We start from the raw sequence: 13,022 nt of genomic DNA, 5'->3' as shown, positions 1-13,022 counted from the left end.
GAACTTGACCCTTCAACTCCACCCCAAACTCACTCAAGCCCGGCTCACCTCGCTTCCCGGGCTCAGAGGAGAGCCAACAGGAACCATGGCTTCCTCGGCCTGGCAGGGCCTTCCCAGCCCCCAGCCCCCCCCCCCCGCCCCCCCCCCCCCCCCCCCCGCGGGACATTCTGATGTTCTGCCGGCCTAGGGTGCAGCCCGTGATCTCCTGGAACCCCCTTGGGCAGGGCGGATCGGCCAGCGCCACTCTAGCCTGTGACCTTGGCAAGTCCTCCTCCCCCCACTCCTGGGTCTCCACACCAAGCTCGTGTTTGTCTGCGCCAGGGCCTTTGACCTTGGAAAGGGTGGCGTAAGCCTAGTCCCGAGGACCTCCCAGAGGGGGAGGGACCAAGGTTCCCGCCTGTAACAAAGGAACCCACTGTCTGACGCAGTACCCCTGGGAGCAGGCCAGTGCCCCATCACTTGCTGCAGCGTCCAGGGGTGACCCTGGGCCACCTCTGCCTCTCACTGCCCAGACCACTTGGGCAAAGGGGTGTGTCCGGAGGCAGCGCAAGTGCCGAGTGGCCACCAGCCCCGCTCAAGTCTGCGGCTGTGGTGCGCCCGTCCCCTCCTGCCAGACTGAAGAGAGCCTGGTGGAGGGGTGCGTGGCCAGTCGCGGGGGTTCTAGCAGATGAGCCGGGTCTTGGAGGGTCTGAGGGTCCCCTGACACATGAAAGTGGGCGGGCAAGTGGGGCTTTGGGGCTTGGGGGGAGGGGCTAAGAGCTGGAGAGGGTCCGTGTGGAGAGAGCAAGGCCACCCAGGACCATGTGAGTCACCATTTGCAACCAACGGGGAAGGCAGGTCCCCGAGGAGGAGGCACTGGTCTCTGCTGGTGTCTCTGTGACAGCCCTCCCCTCTCCGGGCCTCAGTTTCCTCAGCTGCACTGTAGCCGAGGGAAGCCGTGCTGCCTGGGCTCCGGCAGGAAGGGAAGGGCCCCTCAGCTTCCCTCCTCCCCGTGTCCAGACTTCCTGTCGGACCACACCTCAGGGCACTGGAGACCGGGGCCAGTCTTCCCTCACTCCCCCTCACGGGGTGACCTCATGGGCATTGCCAACCTCGGTTTCACTATCTGCCAGAGTGAGCCAGACCGGCCCGGCCCCTCCCAGCTTCTCCTGGGCGTGGGCCCGGGATTGGCCGAGCCCGAGAGAGCCAGAGGGCAGCCTCTGCTGGCCCACCTCCCCTCGGCACCTGCAGCACAGCCAAGGGCCCTGTCCGACCCCAACCACCCACACCCCTGCACACGCATAGAGGCCACGTAATGCAGTGGCGTGTACTCACCTGGGCGTATGTGTACACGTTCACACGGACCCAGGTGTATATGCTGTGGCATGTGCACACCGGGACCCACACCCAGGCACATACAGAGGCACGTGCAAAGTGCACGCGCACTCTTGTGTACACAGATGCCGTGGACAGAGCGCGTGCCTACGCACACATAGGTGTCACCCGCCCGGCACAGCCCCAGAGCTATTCTGAGCCAGGCCCGGGGCCAGCACGGTCAGACTGCCAGCTCCCAGCAGGACCAGCGGCTCGTCCCAGGCCTCGGCTGCTCAGCGCAGGCTACGTTCCAGGTGCCCCAGATCCAGGCTGATTCCGACTTGGGGATCCCTGCTTCCTCCCTCCCGTTCCCCCAGAGCTCAATCTGGAGCCCTGGGGGCTGGGGCTCAGGAGAGAGCCCCTCACCGTGTCCTCTGGCCACTGTGAGTGGACTCTGCTCATGGCTTCCAACCCAGAGGCGCTGGAAGCTGGACTGGGTTCCTACAGGAAACCCACAGGCGCTAAAAATAGTGCACAAGGGACAAATGGAGCTCTGCAGGCCAGCATGCATGCCACGCACGCTGCCTGCCAGGGAGGCCGGGCGGGGGAGCCTGGGGGCCCAAGCTCCACCCCTCACCCCAGATCTGATGGGCCCCACGGGGGGCAGGGGGTCTGGGGAAGGGAAATGTCGTAAGGAGAAACTGTGCTGGTCAGTGGGCAGAAGCCCGAGTTTGAGGCTCCTGTTCCTGAGTGTCCTTAAAGCACAACCTCACCCTGGGCCTCAGTTTTACATCAGAGAATCGGGGAGAGGAATAACAAGACGGATAGGGTGTTAGCTTTGAGGACATGCCCCTCACCCTGGTGTTTGCTAAAGGACATAGGTGTTGATTGAACAGTATCACCGGTATCCTTGGGTGTCTATGCAGCGTCTTGAGCAACACCAGCGACAACATCAGAAGGACTGGCACTTCCTGTGATGTGTGGGTCCTGGCACTGCCGTCGTACCCATTTCACGGAGGGCGAGCTGGAGCGCAGAGCGGTGTCCCACAGAGGGGCTGCAGTGGAGCGCTGAAGCCTGGCCGGAGCAGGCCTGGGGAGGATGGGTGGCCAGCCCCCAGGCTTCGCCACGGCTGCTGAGGGCCCCTCAGGAGGCCTGGGCCAGCCGTCCAGCTCTCAGCTCTCCTGGTTTCCTACGGCCGGCCATCTCCCAGGCCTGACTCTGGGTGTCTGAGGCTGGCCCTCCACCCCGCTGCAGCCTGCCTTGTCCTTGCTCAGTATGGCACCTCCCGGCGGAGCCCCCTAGGCTCTGGGCTATAGGGTCCCGGTTCTGAGGGTGGGCCCTCAGCACCCCTGCCTGGCAGGTCTCCCCTGGTGATGAGGGACGCAGGGTCAGCCTGAGTGCAGCTCCACACTCAGAGGCAGGAGATGTGTGATAATGGAACAAAGGGAGAGAGGAGGGAGGAGGGAAGAGGGAGGAGGGAGGAGGGAGAAGAGGGGGAAGGGAGGAGGGGAGAGGAGGAAGGGAGGAGGGAGGGAGGGAGGAGGGGAAAGGGGGGAGGAAAGAGGGGAGAGGGGGGAGGAGGAGGAAGGAGGGGAGGGGGGAGGGAGGAGGGGAAAGGGGGGAGGAAAGAGGGGAGAGGGAGGAGGAGGAGGGAGGAGGGGAGAGGGGGGAGGGAGGAGGGGAGAGGGGGAGGGAGGAGGGGAGAGGGGGGAGGAGGAGGGGAGAGGGGGGAGGAGGAGAGAGGAGGGGAGAAGGGGAAGGGGGAGGAGGGAGAGGGGGAGGGAGAAGGGAGGGGGGAGGAGGGGGCAGGGAGGGAGGACACACACCAGAAGGCTCCCCACCCAGGCTGCCCCTCCTTCCCCTCCCCAGGTCTCCACACCCTCACAGCCTCCCTCCCCCTCTTTTCCTGGGTCAGGACCAGGGTGAAAGGTGGGCTGGGGTCAGTGTGAGGTCGGGGCCAGGGCTCAGGTGTGACAGGGGCTGAGGGTCAGCCCTCCAGGCCGCAGATGCTGGCTCCTTCAGGAACCTTCCATGGTACCCGCAGCAGCGGCTCCCACCATTCTACCCGGCCCCTCCCCCACAGCCCCGGTGTCCAGGGTGACCAGAGCAGCCTCCGGGCAGGGAGCCAGCCCAGGGCATCCCTGAGCGCCCGTCGCCACGGCAACCTGCTGTGGGCGCAGGCACCTGGGTCCGGCGCGGCTGTCCACATCCAGGACGTGACCAGGGGAAGGGCCTCCCACTGGGCAGATGGGAAACTGAGGCCCAGTAGGGAGGCCGGGCAGGACCTGACGTGGTCCAGGTGGGGGGGTCTGGTCCTCGGAGGGGCGGGCCTTCACGCGCTCAAGAGCGGCCACAGCCCAGCAACCGGACACCAGCGATGAATAAGTGATGCCCGCCTGCGGCCAGATCGCCTCCCCCTGCCAGCTGCCTGGGCGCCGCCGGCTGCGGCGTGGCTCTGCTCGGACCTGCCGGCCGCCAGGATGGCCAGGCGGGGGGGTGCGGGGCCCCTCTGGGCGCTGAGCGGCGCGGCCCTGGGGGTCTGCCTCGCCGGGGTCACTGGGCAGCTGGTGGAAGTGAGTCTGACGCGGAGGGGGGGCCTCGGGGGGCCTCAGGGGGGCTGAGGGGGGCCGGCCCAGCCAGGCGGGTGGGTGCCTTTCTGGCTGGAGCAGCTTTCCCGTGGGGGGCCTGGCTTCATGGGGATCAGCCAGGCCCCACGCTTCCAGGCTACGGGGAGACAGCCCCAATCCGGGCCCCGGGCCCCTGATTTCAGGGGCATTCTGTCCGAGGGGGGAACTCACTTTGACCTGATCTTAGGGATCCAGGTCTGACAGGGGCCAGCGGGTCCCTCAGCTCCTCTCCCCAGTGTCCGTCTAGAGGGGCCTGGGAGAGGGATGACCACGAGTCTGATGGGGGCTCTAGTCCCTGGCTTTGTTGGCGGAAACAGCGTCTGCCACCCACAGTCCTCCCCAGGCCCCTCGGGAAGGAGGTGAGGAAATGGCATTCCATGCCGGAGGCCGGGGCAGGCGGTGATGACTGCCTTAGCCCTGGAGGGAGGGTCTGTCTTGGTCCTTGTGTGTGAGGGGGTTTGTAGAGGGGAGAATCCTGCTGAGACCTGGTTTGGACAGAAGAGAACACAGTGGAAAAGGGGCGTGTTGTTGGGAGGCCTGGGAGGAGCTGCTGAGACACCAGGAAGAGGTGAGGAAGATGGCTGGTGGTGGGGTGGGGGTGGGGGGTAGCAGCCTGGCTGGAGGGCTGGGCGGTGCTGGGAGGGGCCCTCTGCAGCCTCCCGGCCCCTCTAACTATTGCTGCTGATCTGGGAAGGGGTGCCAAAGGCAACCAGACCCAGAATTCTGCAGCATGAGGTGCAGAGAAAGCAGGAGACACCCAGGAAGGCCCTGGAGTGGCAGGTGCTGGGGACAGGATGGGAGCGGGCGGGCGGGCCTGTGCTGGGGTCAGAGGGCACAGCCGGCTGTGAAGGGTCTGGGGACATGGGTGGGGCCAGAGCCTTGCCGCCCAATGCTAGCCGTCCCTGCTGCTGGCCGGGGTGTGGTCAGAGCGCAGGGCTGGAGTTAGATGTCAGCTCTGGTGTCCTGTAAGGGGAGCCAGGCTGGCTTGAGCTGGGGCTTGGGCACCTCTGCTGCCCTGAGGCCTCAGATGCAGAAACTGAGCTGCCCTGGGGCCGGGAGGCGGGGTCGGGGTGGGGGGGACGAATCAGTCTGAGCCAAGGACTCCTCCGCCCGGAGCAGGGCTCCTCCCAGCTCATTAAGGGAAAGTGCATTTGGAGTCCATCTACCTGCCACTGCAAGGGCCTGGCGGAGCCGGGGATCGGGGAAGCACCAGAGAGATGGGCCAGCCAGGCCCGTGCACCCCCGTCCCAGCCCTGCAGCGTCAGCACACAGGCTGAGGCTCCGATGGGGGTTCAGACCCAGCGGCGCCCCCCACAGGAGACAGCCGATTGCTCCTGTCACCCTCCACCAGGACCCCGCCTCTGCCGGCTCTGCCCTGACACTGCCCACATGTCCTCCCACCACACGTGGGTCCTATACCACTGTGTGCTCCACCCCAGGTGTGCCCCACCCCTCACCCTGACTCCACAGGTCACCCTGGTTAAGAGAAAAGAGCCAGGGAATCGGGTACCAATCCCTCACAAAGACCCTATGGCTTCCCGGGACAGGCTCCCTGGAGGAGGGGGAGGAGGTGGGAGAGGAGGGAGAGAAGGAGGAGGAGGGGAAGGTGGGGGAGGAGGGAGAGGAGGAGGAGGAGGGAGAGGAGGGAGAGGAGGAGGAGGGGAAGGAGGTGGGGAGGAGGGGAAGGTGGGGGAGGAGGGAGAGGAGGAGGAAGAGGGGAAGGTGGGGGAGGAGGGAGAGGAAGAGGAGGAGGGAGAGGAGGGGGAGGAGAAGGAGGGGAAGGAGGTGGGGGAGGAGGGGAAGGTGGGGGAGGAGGGAGAGGAGGATGAGGAGGGAGAGGAGGGGGAGGGGAAGGTGGGGGAGGAGGGAGAGGAAGAGGAAGAGGGGAAGGTGGGGGAGGAGGGAGAGGAAGAGGAGGAGGGGGAGGAGAAGGAGGGGAAGGAGGTGGGGGAGGAGGGGAAGGTGGGGGAGGAGGGAGACGAAGAGGAAGAGGGGAAGGTGGGGGAGGAGGGAGAGGAAGAGGAGGAGGGAGAGGAGGGGGAGGAGAAGGAGGGGAAGGAGGTGGGGGAGGAGGGGAAGGTGGGGGAGGAGGGAGAGGAAGAGGAAGAGGGGAAGGTGGGGGAGGAGGGAGAGAAGGAGGAGGAGGGGAAGGTGGGGAGGAGGGAGAGGAGGAGGAGGAGGGAGAGGAGGGAGAGGAGGAGGAGGGGAAGGAGGTGGGGGAGGAGGGGAAGGTGGGGGAGGAGGGAGAGGAGGATGAGGAGGGAGAGGAGGGGGAGGAGGAGGGGAAGGAGGTGGGGGAGGAGGGAGAGGAGGAGGAAGAGGGGAAGAAGGTGGGAGATGAGGGGGAGGAGGGGGGGAAGAGGAGGAGGGGAAGGGGGAGGAGGGAGAGGAGGCAGGGAGGAGGAAGAGCCTGGCTGGTGGGAGGACCCCGTCCCTGCTTTGGACCCAGGGAAAGGCTGATGAAGGGCAGCCTGCGGGCTGCCTTTCCTCCCAGACCCCCAGGGACTCCTCAGGCCGGTCCTTGTTCATTGGAGGACGTACGGCTCACAGATGGCCAGGCTCCTCCCTCCTGAACACTGAGTCCCATCCACACCCTCAGCCAAGTGTGGGGATAGCGGTCATGTCCCTGTCAGATCAGGGCAGGTCTGCAAGCACCGCCCGGAGCAGGCCTGGCCCACCCAGAGCCCAGAGCAATGCTGTCCCCTTAGAACCCCCGGGGCAGGGTGTCCCTGAGCGTCCATTCGTCCTCCGAGGCGGGGCCACGCCTGGGGCCCAGAAGAGGGCCACGCTCCCCTCAAGCCTCCAGGGAGCGCTGGGCCCACTGGGAAGGGGAGGCGGCTGGCTCTGCCCGGCCTGGCTGACATGCTCCCCCGTGCTTACATGGTTCAGCCTCCAGGTGTCGCTGCCGTACTGTGGACAGAGGTCTGTCCTGTCAGGACCGGCCTTGTCCCAGCCCTGGCATTGAGGTGGGGGGTCCTGGCCAGGCGCAGCCACGGGCTCCACACCTATCCCATCTGGGGGGGTGGGCAGCACGGGAGAGCCACGTCCCCAGGATAGTACAGACCTCGCCTTGTCTCTGGCCTTCGTCCTGCGTCCCCGTCTGCCTGTGAGGGCCAGGACTGGAGGAGGAGGAGAGACCCACAGGCTATCGGAGGGACTGGAAGCAGCGGGGGCATTTTGCCCTTTGGCCTCGGTCTCCCCAAGCACCGACCACCCTTGCCCTCCACGTCCCGGCTCCATGGTTCTGGGGCTCGGCTCTCGTGTGCTGAATTGGGAACTTCCAGAGGTCTAGGACAGCGAGTTCTAACGGTGACGGGAAGATTTAAAAACATGCAGCACTTGTACATAGTCAGGGCACTGACCTCGTTCCCTCAGACCCGGGTGGGGGTCCAGCCCCCAGGCCAGCAGTCACTTGGTCTGGCCCTGCCAAGGCATGAGGGGTGAGTTAATTAAATGCCTGACCCACTGCAGCAGGCTGATTTTCTTTACTTTTATTTTTATTTATTTTTTTAAATATATATTTTATTGATTTTTATACAGAGAGGAAGGGAGAGAGATAGAGTTAGAAACATCGATGAGAGAGAGTCATCGATCAGCTGCCTCTTGCACACCCCCTAACTGGGGGTATGCCCACAACCAAGGTACATGCCCTTGACTGGAATCGAACCTGGGACCCTTTAGTCCCCAAGCAAACGCTCTATCCACTGAGCCAAACCGGTCCCTGCTGATTTTTTTTTACTTTTATTGAATTTTTCTGCCCCCCCCCCCCACCTCCCTCCTGCAGGCTAAATTTTAAGTCGGTGACTTTGTAGGGCCCACGAATGGTGTTTTAAATACCCAATGGCCCTTGGCAGGAAAACGGTTCCCCACCCCTGCCTTAGATCTTCAAATAAATAAGTGACAGCAGCTGAAACCAGTGTGGCTCAGTGGCTAGAGCATCGGCCTGTGCACTGAAAGGTTCCAGGTTCAATTCCGGTCAGGGGCATGTACCTTGGTTGCAGGCACACCCCCAGTGGGGGGGGGGGGTGTGTGTGCAGGAGGCTGCTGGTCAATACTTCTCTCTCACCGATGTTTCTAACTCTAAGCCTCTCTCTTCCTGTCTGTAAATAATCAGTGAAAAACAGAAAGTTAGTTACCCACACGACGATAGCTGTGCAGTGTGAACGCACCAAAAGTAAACACGTAGTTTTGGTCAGATCACAGGATTGTTTTCCATGGCCGCTTTCAGGAATCCGTGTGTGAGCCTGCGACAACGAGGTTGGGAGGCACCGGTCTGGGCAGTGGGTTCGGGCGCTCCTGAAGGGCCTGGCTGGCCCTTGCTGAGACCAGGCCTCTGGGCTGTCCGGCCCGGCTCCCGGCTCACTGGCCTCTCCCCCGCAGCCCAGCACGGCCCCGCCCAAGCCCAAGCCGCCGCCGCTGACCAAGGAGACGGTGGTGTTCTGGGACATGCGCCTGTGGCACGTGGTGGGCATCTTCTCCCTCTTCGTGCTGTCCATCAGTGAGTACCGCCCCCCCGGCCCCGCCCCGCCCTCCCCCCCCCCCCTCCCGCCCCCGGCTCGGCTCGGCCAGCAGTTCCCGGCAGCACCCGCGGGAGGCCTGCTGCGGCTCCTGGCGCCTCCGTCCACGCAGAGCCCCGTGGAGGGCGGGCCGGCGGTGGTGACCTGAGGTGTTCTGCCCGCCAACGGGGAAGCAGCCACAGGGCAATTAGGGTGATTACAGGGCCTCGGATCCGGGACGGACGTGTCACTTCTCCCCTCGGGCCTCCTGACGCTGTTCCTGCAGTTCAGCCAACTTACAGGCCCACACCCAGGGCCCAGCAAGGCCACCGGCGAAGCCCCGCCCGGAGGCTCCCAGATGCCCAGCAGATGTGTCTCCCCGGCTGCAAGCCCTGCCCTGTCACATTCCATGGCCCGCGTGCCTCCACCATCTCAATGAAAAGCAGGAGACATCTTTCCTGGGGGGGGTGCTTGACGCAGCAGAAATAGAAATGGGCTGGATGTGCTCCTTGGGGGGGAGGGGGGGGTCTGGCCTGGAGTTGGGGGAGGGCAGAGACACGCCAGCTTGGGAGGAGGCCGCCATGGCAGTCTGGGGGGTTCCTTCAGGCCAAGGGAATGGGGGCACGCTGCAAAGGCACGTGGGGGGAGGGTCCCCCGTGGATGCTGGAGGCCCCCAGGGCGCGGGGGTGGTGTGGGCAGAGGCCTCAGATAACCCTCGGCATCTCCCCGAGCGAGCGCCTGGCCTGGTCGGGTAAAGCGCATGCAGGCTCTGAGGGAGCTGTCCCCAGACGGGATCCCCTGAGGCAGCGCCTGCTGACAACATGAGACACACCCAGACGGGGCTCCCAGCGAGACCGGGACAACTGACTGGCACGTGCTTCTCCTGGCTCCAGAAGTGCCCCCTCCCGTGGGAACCCCACCCCCATTTCTTCACCGCCTGGTGGGGCCCGGATCTGAGCGAGAGGCTGTGTGATTCCTAGCCGAGGCTGGGCACCAGGCAGGCTTCTGGGTGCAGGCCCGCGGCAGACGGGGGTCCACAGAGGGGGGGCAGGGTCAAGCCCCATCCTGCCAGGTGGGGGGGGCTCTGGCCTGCAGGGGCCACAGGGGGCCCAGAGGCAGCTCCGGGCACACAGTGGCCTCTTCCGGGCTCAGCTCGGCCCCACGTGGTAGAGGTGCCAGGCCCAGAGGCACCGGGACACCAACCACACAACCGACACGTGCCCCTCACACCACTCCAAGAAGAGGGTGAGGACGGCCCACAGGCCGAGCCCCCCTGCTCCCCAGTCTGCGTGAACCCCGAGGCACAGCTGTGCGGGGCATCACCCCCAGACCCTGTGGAGAGGGGCTGGGGGTGGATGGGGTGCCTCTGGGGTCTCCTCTGGCCTGGGCCCTGGACCTCAGTCGAAGGTCCTTTGGAGTGGAGCCACCGGCCGGGCCCGGAGCGAGGGGCGGTGTCTGAGCCCTGCCCGGCCCCCATGGCTGCCCTTTGTGCTCCCTGAAGCCCAGCCCCCTGGCCCGGAAGCAGCTCCATCCCTTCCCGAGGCTGGGCCGGAGGAGGGCCTGGGGGGCGGAAGACGTGGCAGCCAGTCGGGTTGGGTGAGGGACCGGCCTTGGGCACCGGCACGCAGGGTCTGGAGAAGACCAGGCTCCAGCCCTCCGGGTCAGGAAGGCTGTCACGCAGGCCTACCCCACAGCCCAGGCCATCTCTTCCTCTGGGGCCTCACGCAGCCCCCAGCAAGCTCTGGGTGTGACTGCCCCCAGGCCCCGCCCATTCATTCAGGAGCCAGTCTTGTCCTCAGCAGCAAGAGCCTTGAGACCCATTCACTCATTCATTTTTTCCTTTCCTCTGCGAGTCTGGGTGAGACGCAATGGGCCGTGACATTTGGCTGAAGCTGCACAGGGCGACTCCAGAGGGTGCTCCCGCCCAGGCCAGGTCGGGTCGGTCTGACCCACCGTCCCAAAACAGGCGGCTTGTCCTGCCCGCCCTCCTGTCCCGGGAGTCTGCCAGGACGTCACGTCTGGCCCAGGACTTATAGCAGGAAGCAGCTCCCCCCCCCCCCCCCACGAGGCTGGGCCCGCGGTGGTCAGACGTGGGGCCTCAGGCACGTAAACTCGGTTCAGCCAGGCCCCGGCCGCCCTGTCGCCGTGCCCCTCACCAGGCAGGCCAGCGCCGTGCCCTGGCCCAGGTGCCTGGGCGCCAGGCCGAGTGACCGCCCACGCGCAGGGCTGGCCAGCGGCTCTCACAGCCAGGAGAGGCCCGGGCGTCCCCAGGGAGGGGCGGAGGGGCACTGACCCACACGGCCCGGGGCTGGGGCCCGGGCACTCCAGGAAGCCCGCCTGCGGGACTAGTCTGTTCAGGACCTCTGGACCAGGACCCTTGACAGGGCAGGGCCCAATGGAAACCTGAGGCCTCTGGTTCGAGCAGCACTGAGAACCACAAGACAGTGAGAGCAGAGCGCTAGCCCCGGCACCAGCCCTCCTACGAGTGTGTGACCAAGTAGCCAGCCCCGTCCGGAGCCTTTAAAAACCCAGGCCCAAGAGGGCTTTTGTCCAGACTCGAGCCTCACCCTGGCCTGTTTGGCTCAGTGGATAGAGCGTGGGCTTTTGGACTGAAGGGTGCCTGGTTCAGTTCCGGTCAATGGCACATGCCTGGGTTGTGGGCTCAATCCCCAGTAGGAAGACTCTCTCTTTCCTCATTGATGTTTCTCTCTCTCTCCCTCTCCCTTCCTCTCTGAGACCAAAGGAAGGAAGGAGAGAGGGAGGGAGGGGAAGGGAGGAGGAAGGAAGGGAGGGAAGGAGGGAGGGAAATAAAATACCTTACTAAAAAGAAAAAGATGCAAGCCTCCCAGCAGTGTCTTAGGCGGGACAGCCCTAGGCGGAGGGAGGCACGCCCGCCTGAGGTGTGGGCACCTTCCTGGTGCCAAGCTCCAGCCCTGGCCACACCCTCGCTGTCCCCTCCAGTTATCACTTTGTGCTGTGTTTTCAACTGCCGTGTGCCGAGGACGCGGAAGGAGATCGAAGCCCGCTACCTGCAGCGGAAGGCGGCCAAGATGTACACTGACAAGCTGGAGACCGTGCCGCCCCTCAATGAGCTCACAGAGGTTCCCGGAGGTGAGCAGCCGGCCCCTGCCCACCATGCCCCGCCCCCGCCCCCGCCCCCGCACCCCTGCGGAGCCAGCCAGTGCCGCAGACCTGCCCAGGGGGCTCAGGGAGGGCAGCAGGACACAGCTGGCCAGGGTGAGGCGGGTAGAACGAAGAGGGGCTGTGCAGGTGGGAGAGGCCTGGAGGGAAGACGGCAGTGAGGGGCTGGGCGTGGGGCTGCGGGTGAGCCGTAGGGCGCTGTCTCACGCCTGGCGTGCGCCCCTTTGCCCCTCAGATGACAAGAAGAAGAAGAAGAAGAAGGACAGTGTGGACACGGTGGCCATCAAGGTAGAAGAGGATGAGAAGAATGAAGCCAAGAAGTGAGAGAGAATCAAGGAGAGCTTCCTGGAGGCGGCAGCCTGGACTCCACGCTCCTCCCTGAGCCCGCCAGGGGCAGGGACCAGACCGCAGGTGTGCTGCCTCCCAGCCTGGGCTCCGCTGCTTCTCCCCTGTCCACGTGGCCACTCAGCAAAGTGGGCCGGGGCCACCGTCCCTCCGCGGATCAGAGCAGCCCCCACCCCGACCGGCGGGTCTCGCCCTCTGGCCGGAGCACTGGGAGCTAACGGAGCGGCACGCTGTGGGGTCACACGGGAAAGCACGTGAACCAATGGGCCCGGGTAGGCAGCCGGGAGCTGGGCGCAGGCAGCTCTCAGGCTGTGCTGGACGGCAGCCCTGGGTGGGGGGTCAGCCTCCGGCCCAGCAGGGGCTCGGGTCCAGCGGGGGCGCGGAGGTGGCCGGAAGCAGAACCCCCAGCCCCGCAGCCGAAGCCCCTGGCAGCAGGATGCACTTGGTTTACACTCAGGGATGGAGCAGAGGCTGCTGGGTCAGCAGAGGCTGGGGCTCAGGGCTGGGCTGCAGGTGTCAGGGGGGCGGGAGGCTGCAGCCAGGCCCAGGGGAGGAGGGAAAAGGGCGGCCTTCGGGATCCAGGGAATCTCTGAGAAGCCAGCGGGCCCCTTCTGTGCCGTGACCCTTCTCCATCGGCCCCAGGGGATCACCGAGGGGCAGCTGGGGTTGAGGCGCCTCTTCTCCCACCCTCAACAACAGGCCCAAAGCACGGCGAGGAGAAGGCCCCGGGTGAGAGGCGCGGAGGGCTTCCGCAGGGCTGCCCGCACCAGCCGGGCTTCCCGGGGCGTCCCCGGGGCCTGGGGCTTAGGAGATCCCAGAGGGTTCTGGCCGGAGGGGGCGGGGGGCAGAGATGAATAAATAAAGCTGAGTGCCTTCCACCCCACCTGGAGCGCCGGTGACAGCAGAGCCGGTGAGGTCCCTCCTGGCTCTCCGAGCCTGGATGGCGGTGGCTGGAGGGAGTCAGGTGCCCAAGAGCAGGGGCAGCTGTGGCTTCAACAGGCCTTCAGGGGTCTGAGCCCAGGGCTGGGTGTGCCCTGGCCACTGCCGGGCCGTGCCAACGGAAGGAGAGCCCGGCTCCAACCAAATTAACGGGAGAACACATTCAGCTCCCGGCCCACA

At 65.5% G+C, this 13,022-nt stretch overlaps 1 protein-coding gene across 1 annotated transcript; it reads left to right on the top strand.

Moving 5' to 3' along the window:
* Nucleotides 1–3,774: 3,774 nt before the first annotated feature.
* TMIE (transmembrane inner ear) lies at nucleotides 3,775–12,785 on the top strand (the record flags this gene model as incomplete). The annotated part of the gene is made up of 4 exons (XM_084901695.1): nucleotides 3,775–3,867; nucleotides 8,302–8,419; nucleotides 11,379–11,528; nucleotides 11,794–12,785. The coding sequence occupies 4 exons, from the start codon at nucleotides 3,775–3,777 to the stop codon at nucleotides 11,880–11,882; spliced, it is 450 nt and encodes a 149-aa protein (XP_084757821.1). The 3' UTR covers nucleotides 11,883–12,785.
* Between the last annotated feature and the right edge of the window lie 237 nt (nucleotides 12,786–13,022).

Source organism: Pipistrellus hanaki, assembly GCF_964339955.1.
Source record: "Pipistrellus hanaki genome assembly, chromosome: 13".
NCBI lineage: Eukaryota > Metazoa > Chordata > Mammalia > Chiroptera > Vespertilionidae > Pipistrellus > Pipistrellus hanaki.
This window is presented reverse-complemented; position numbering and strand designations above follow the sequence as displayed.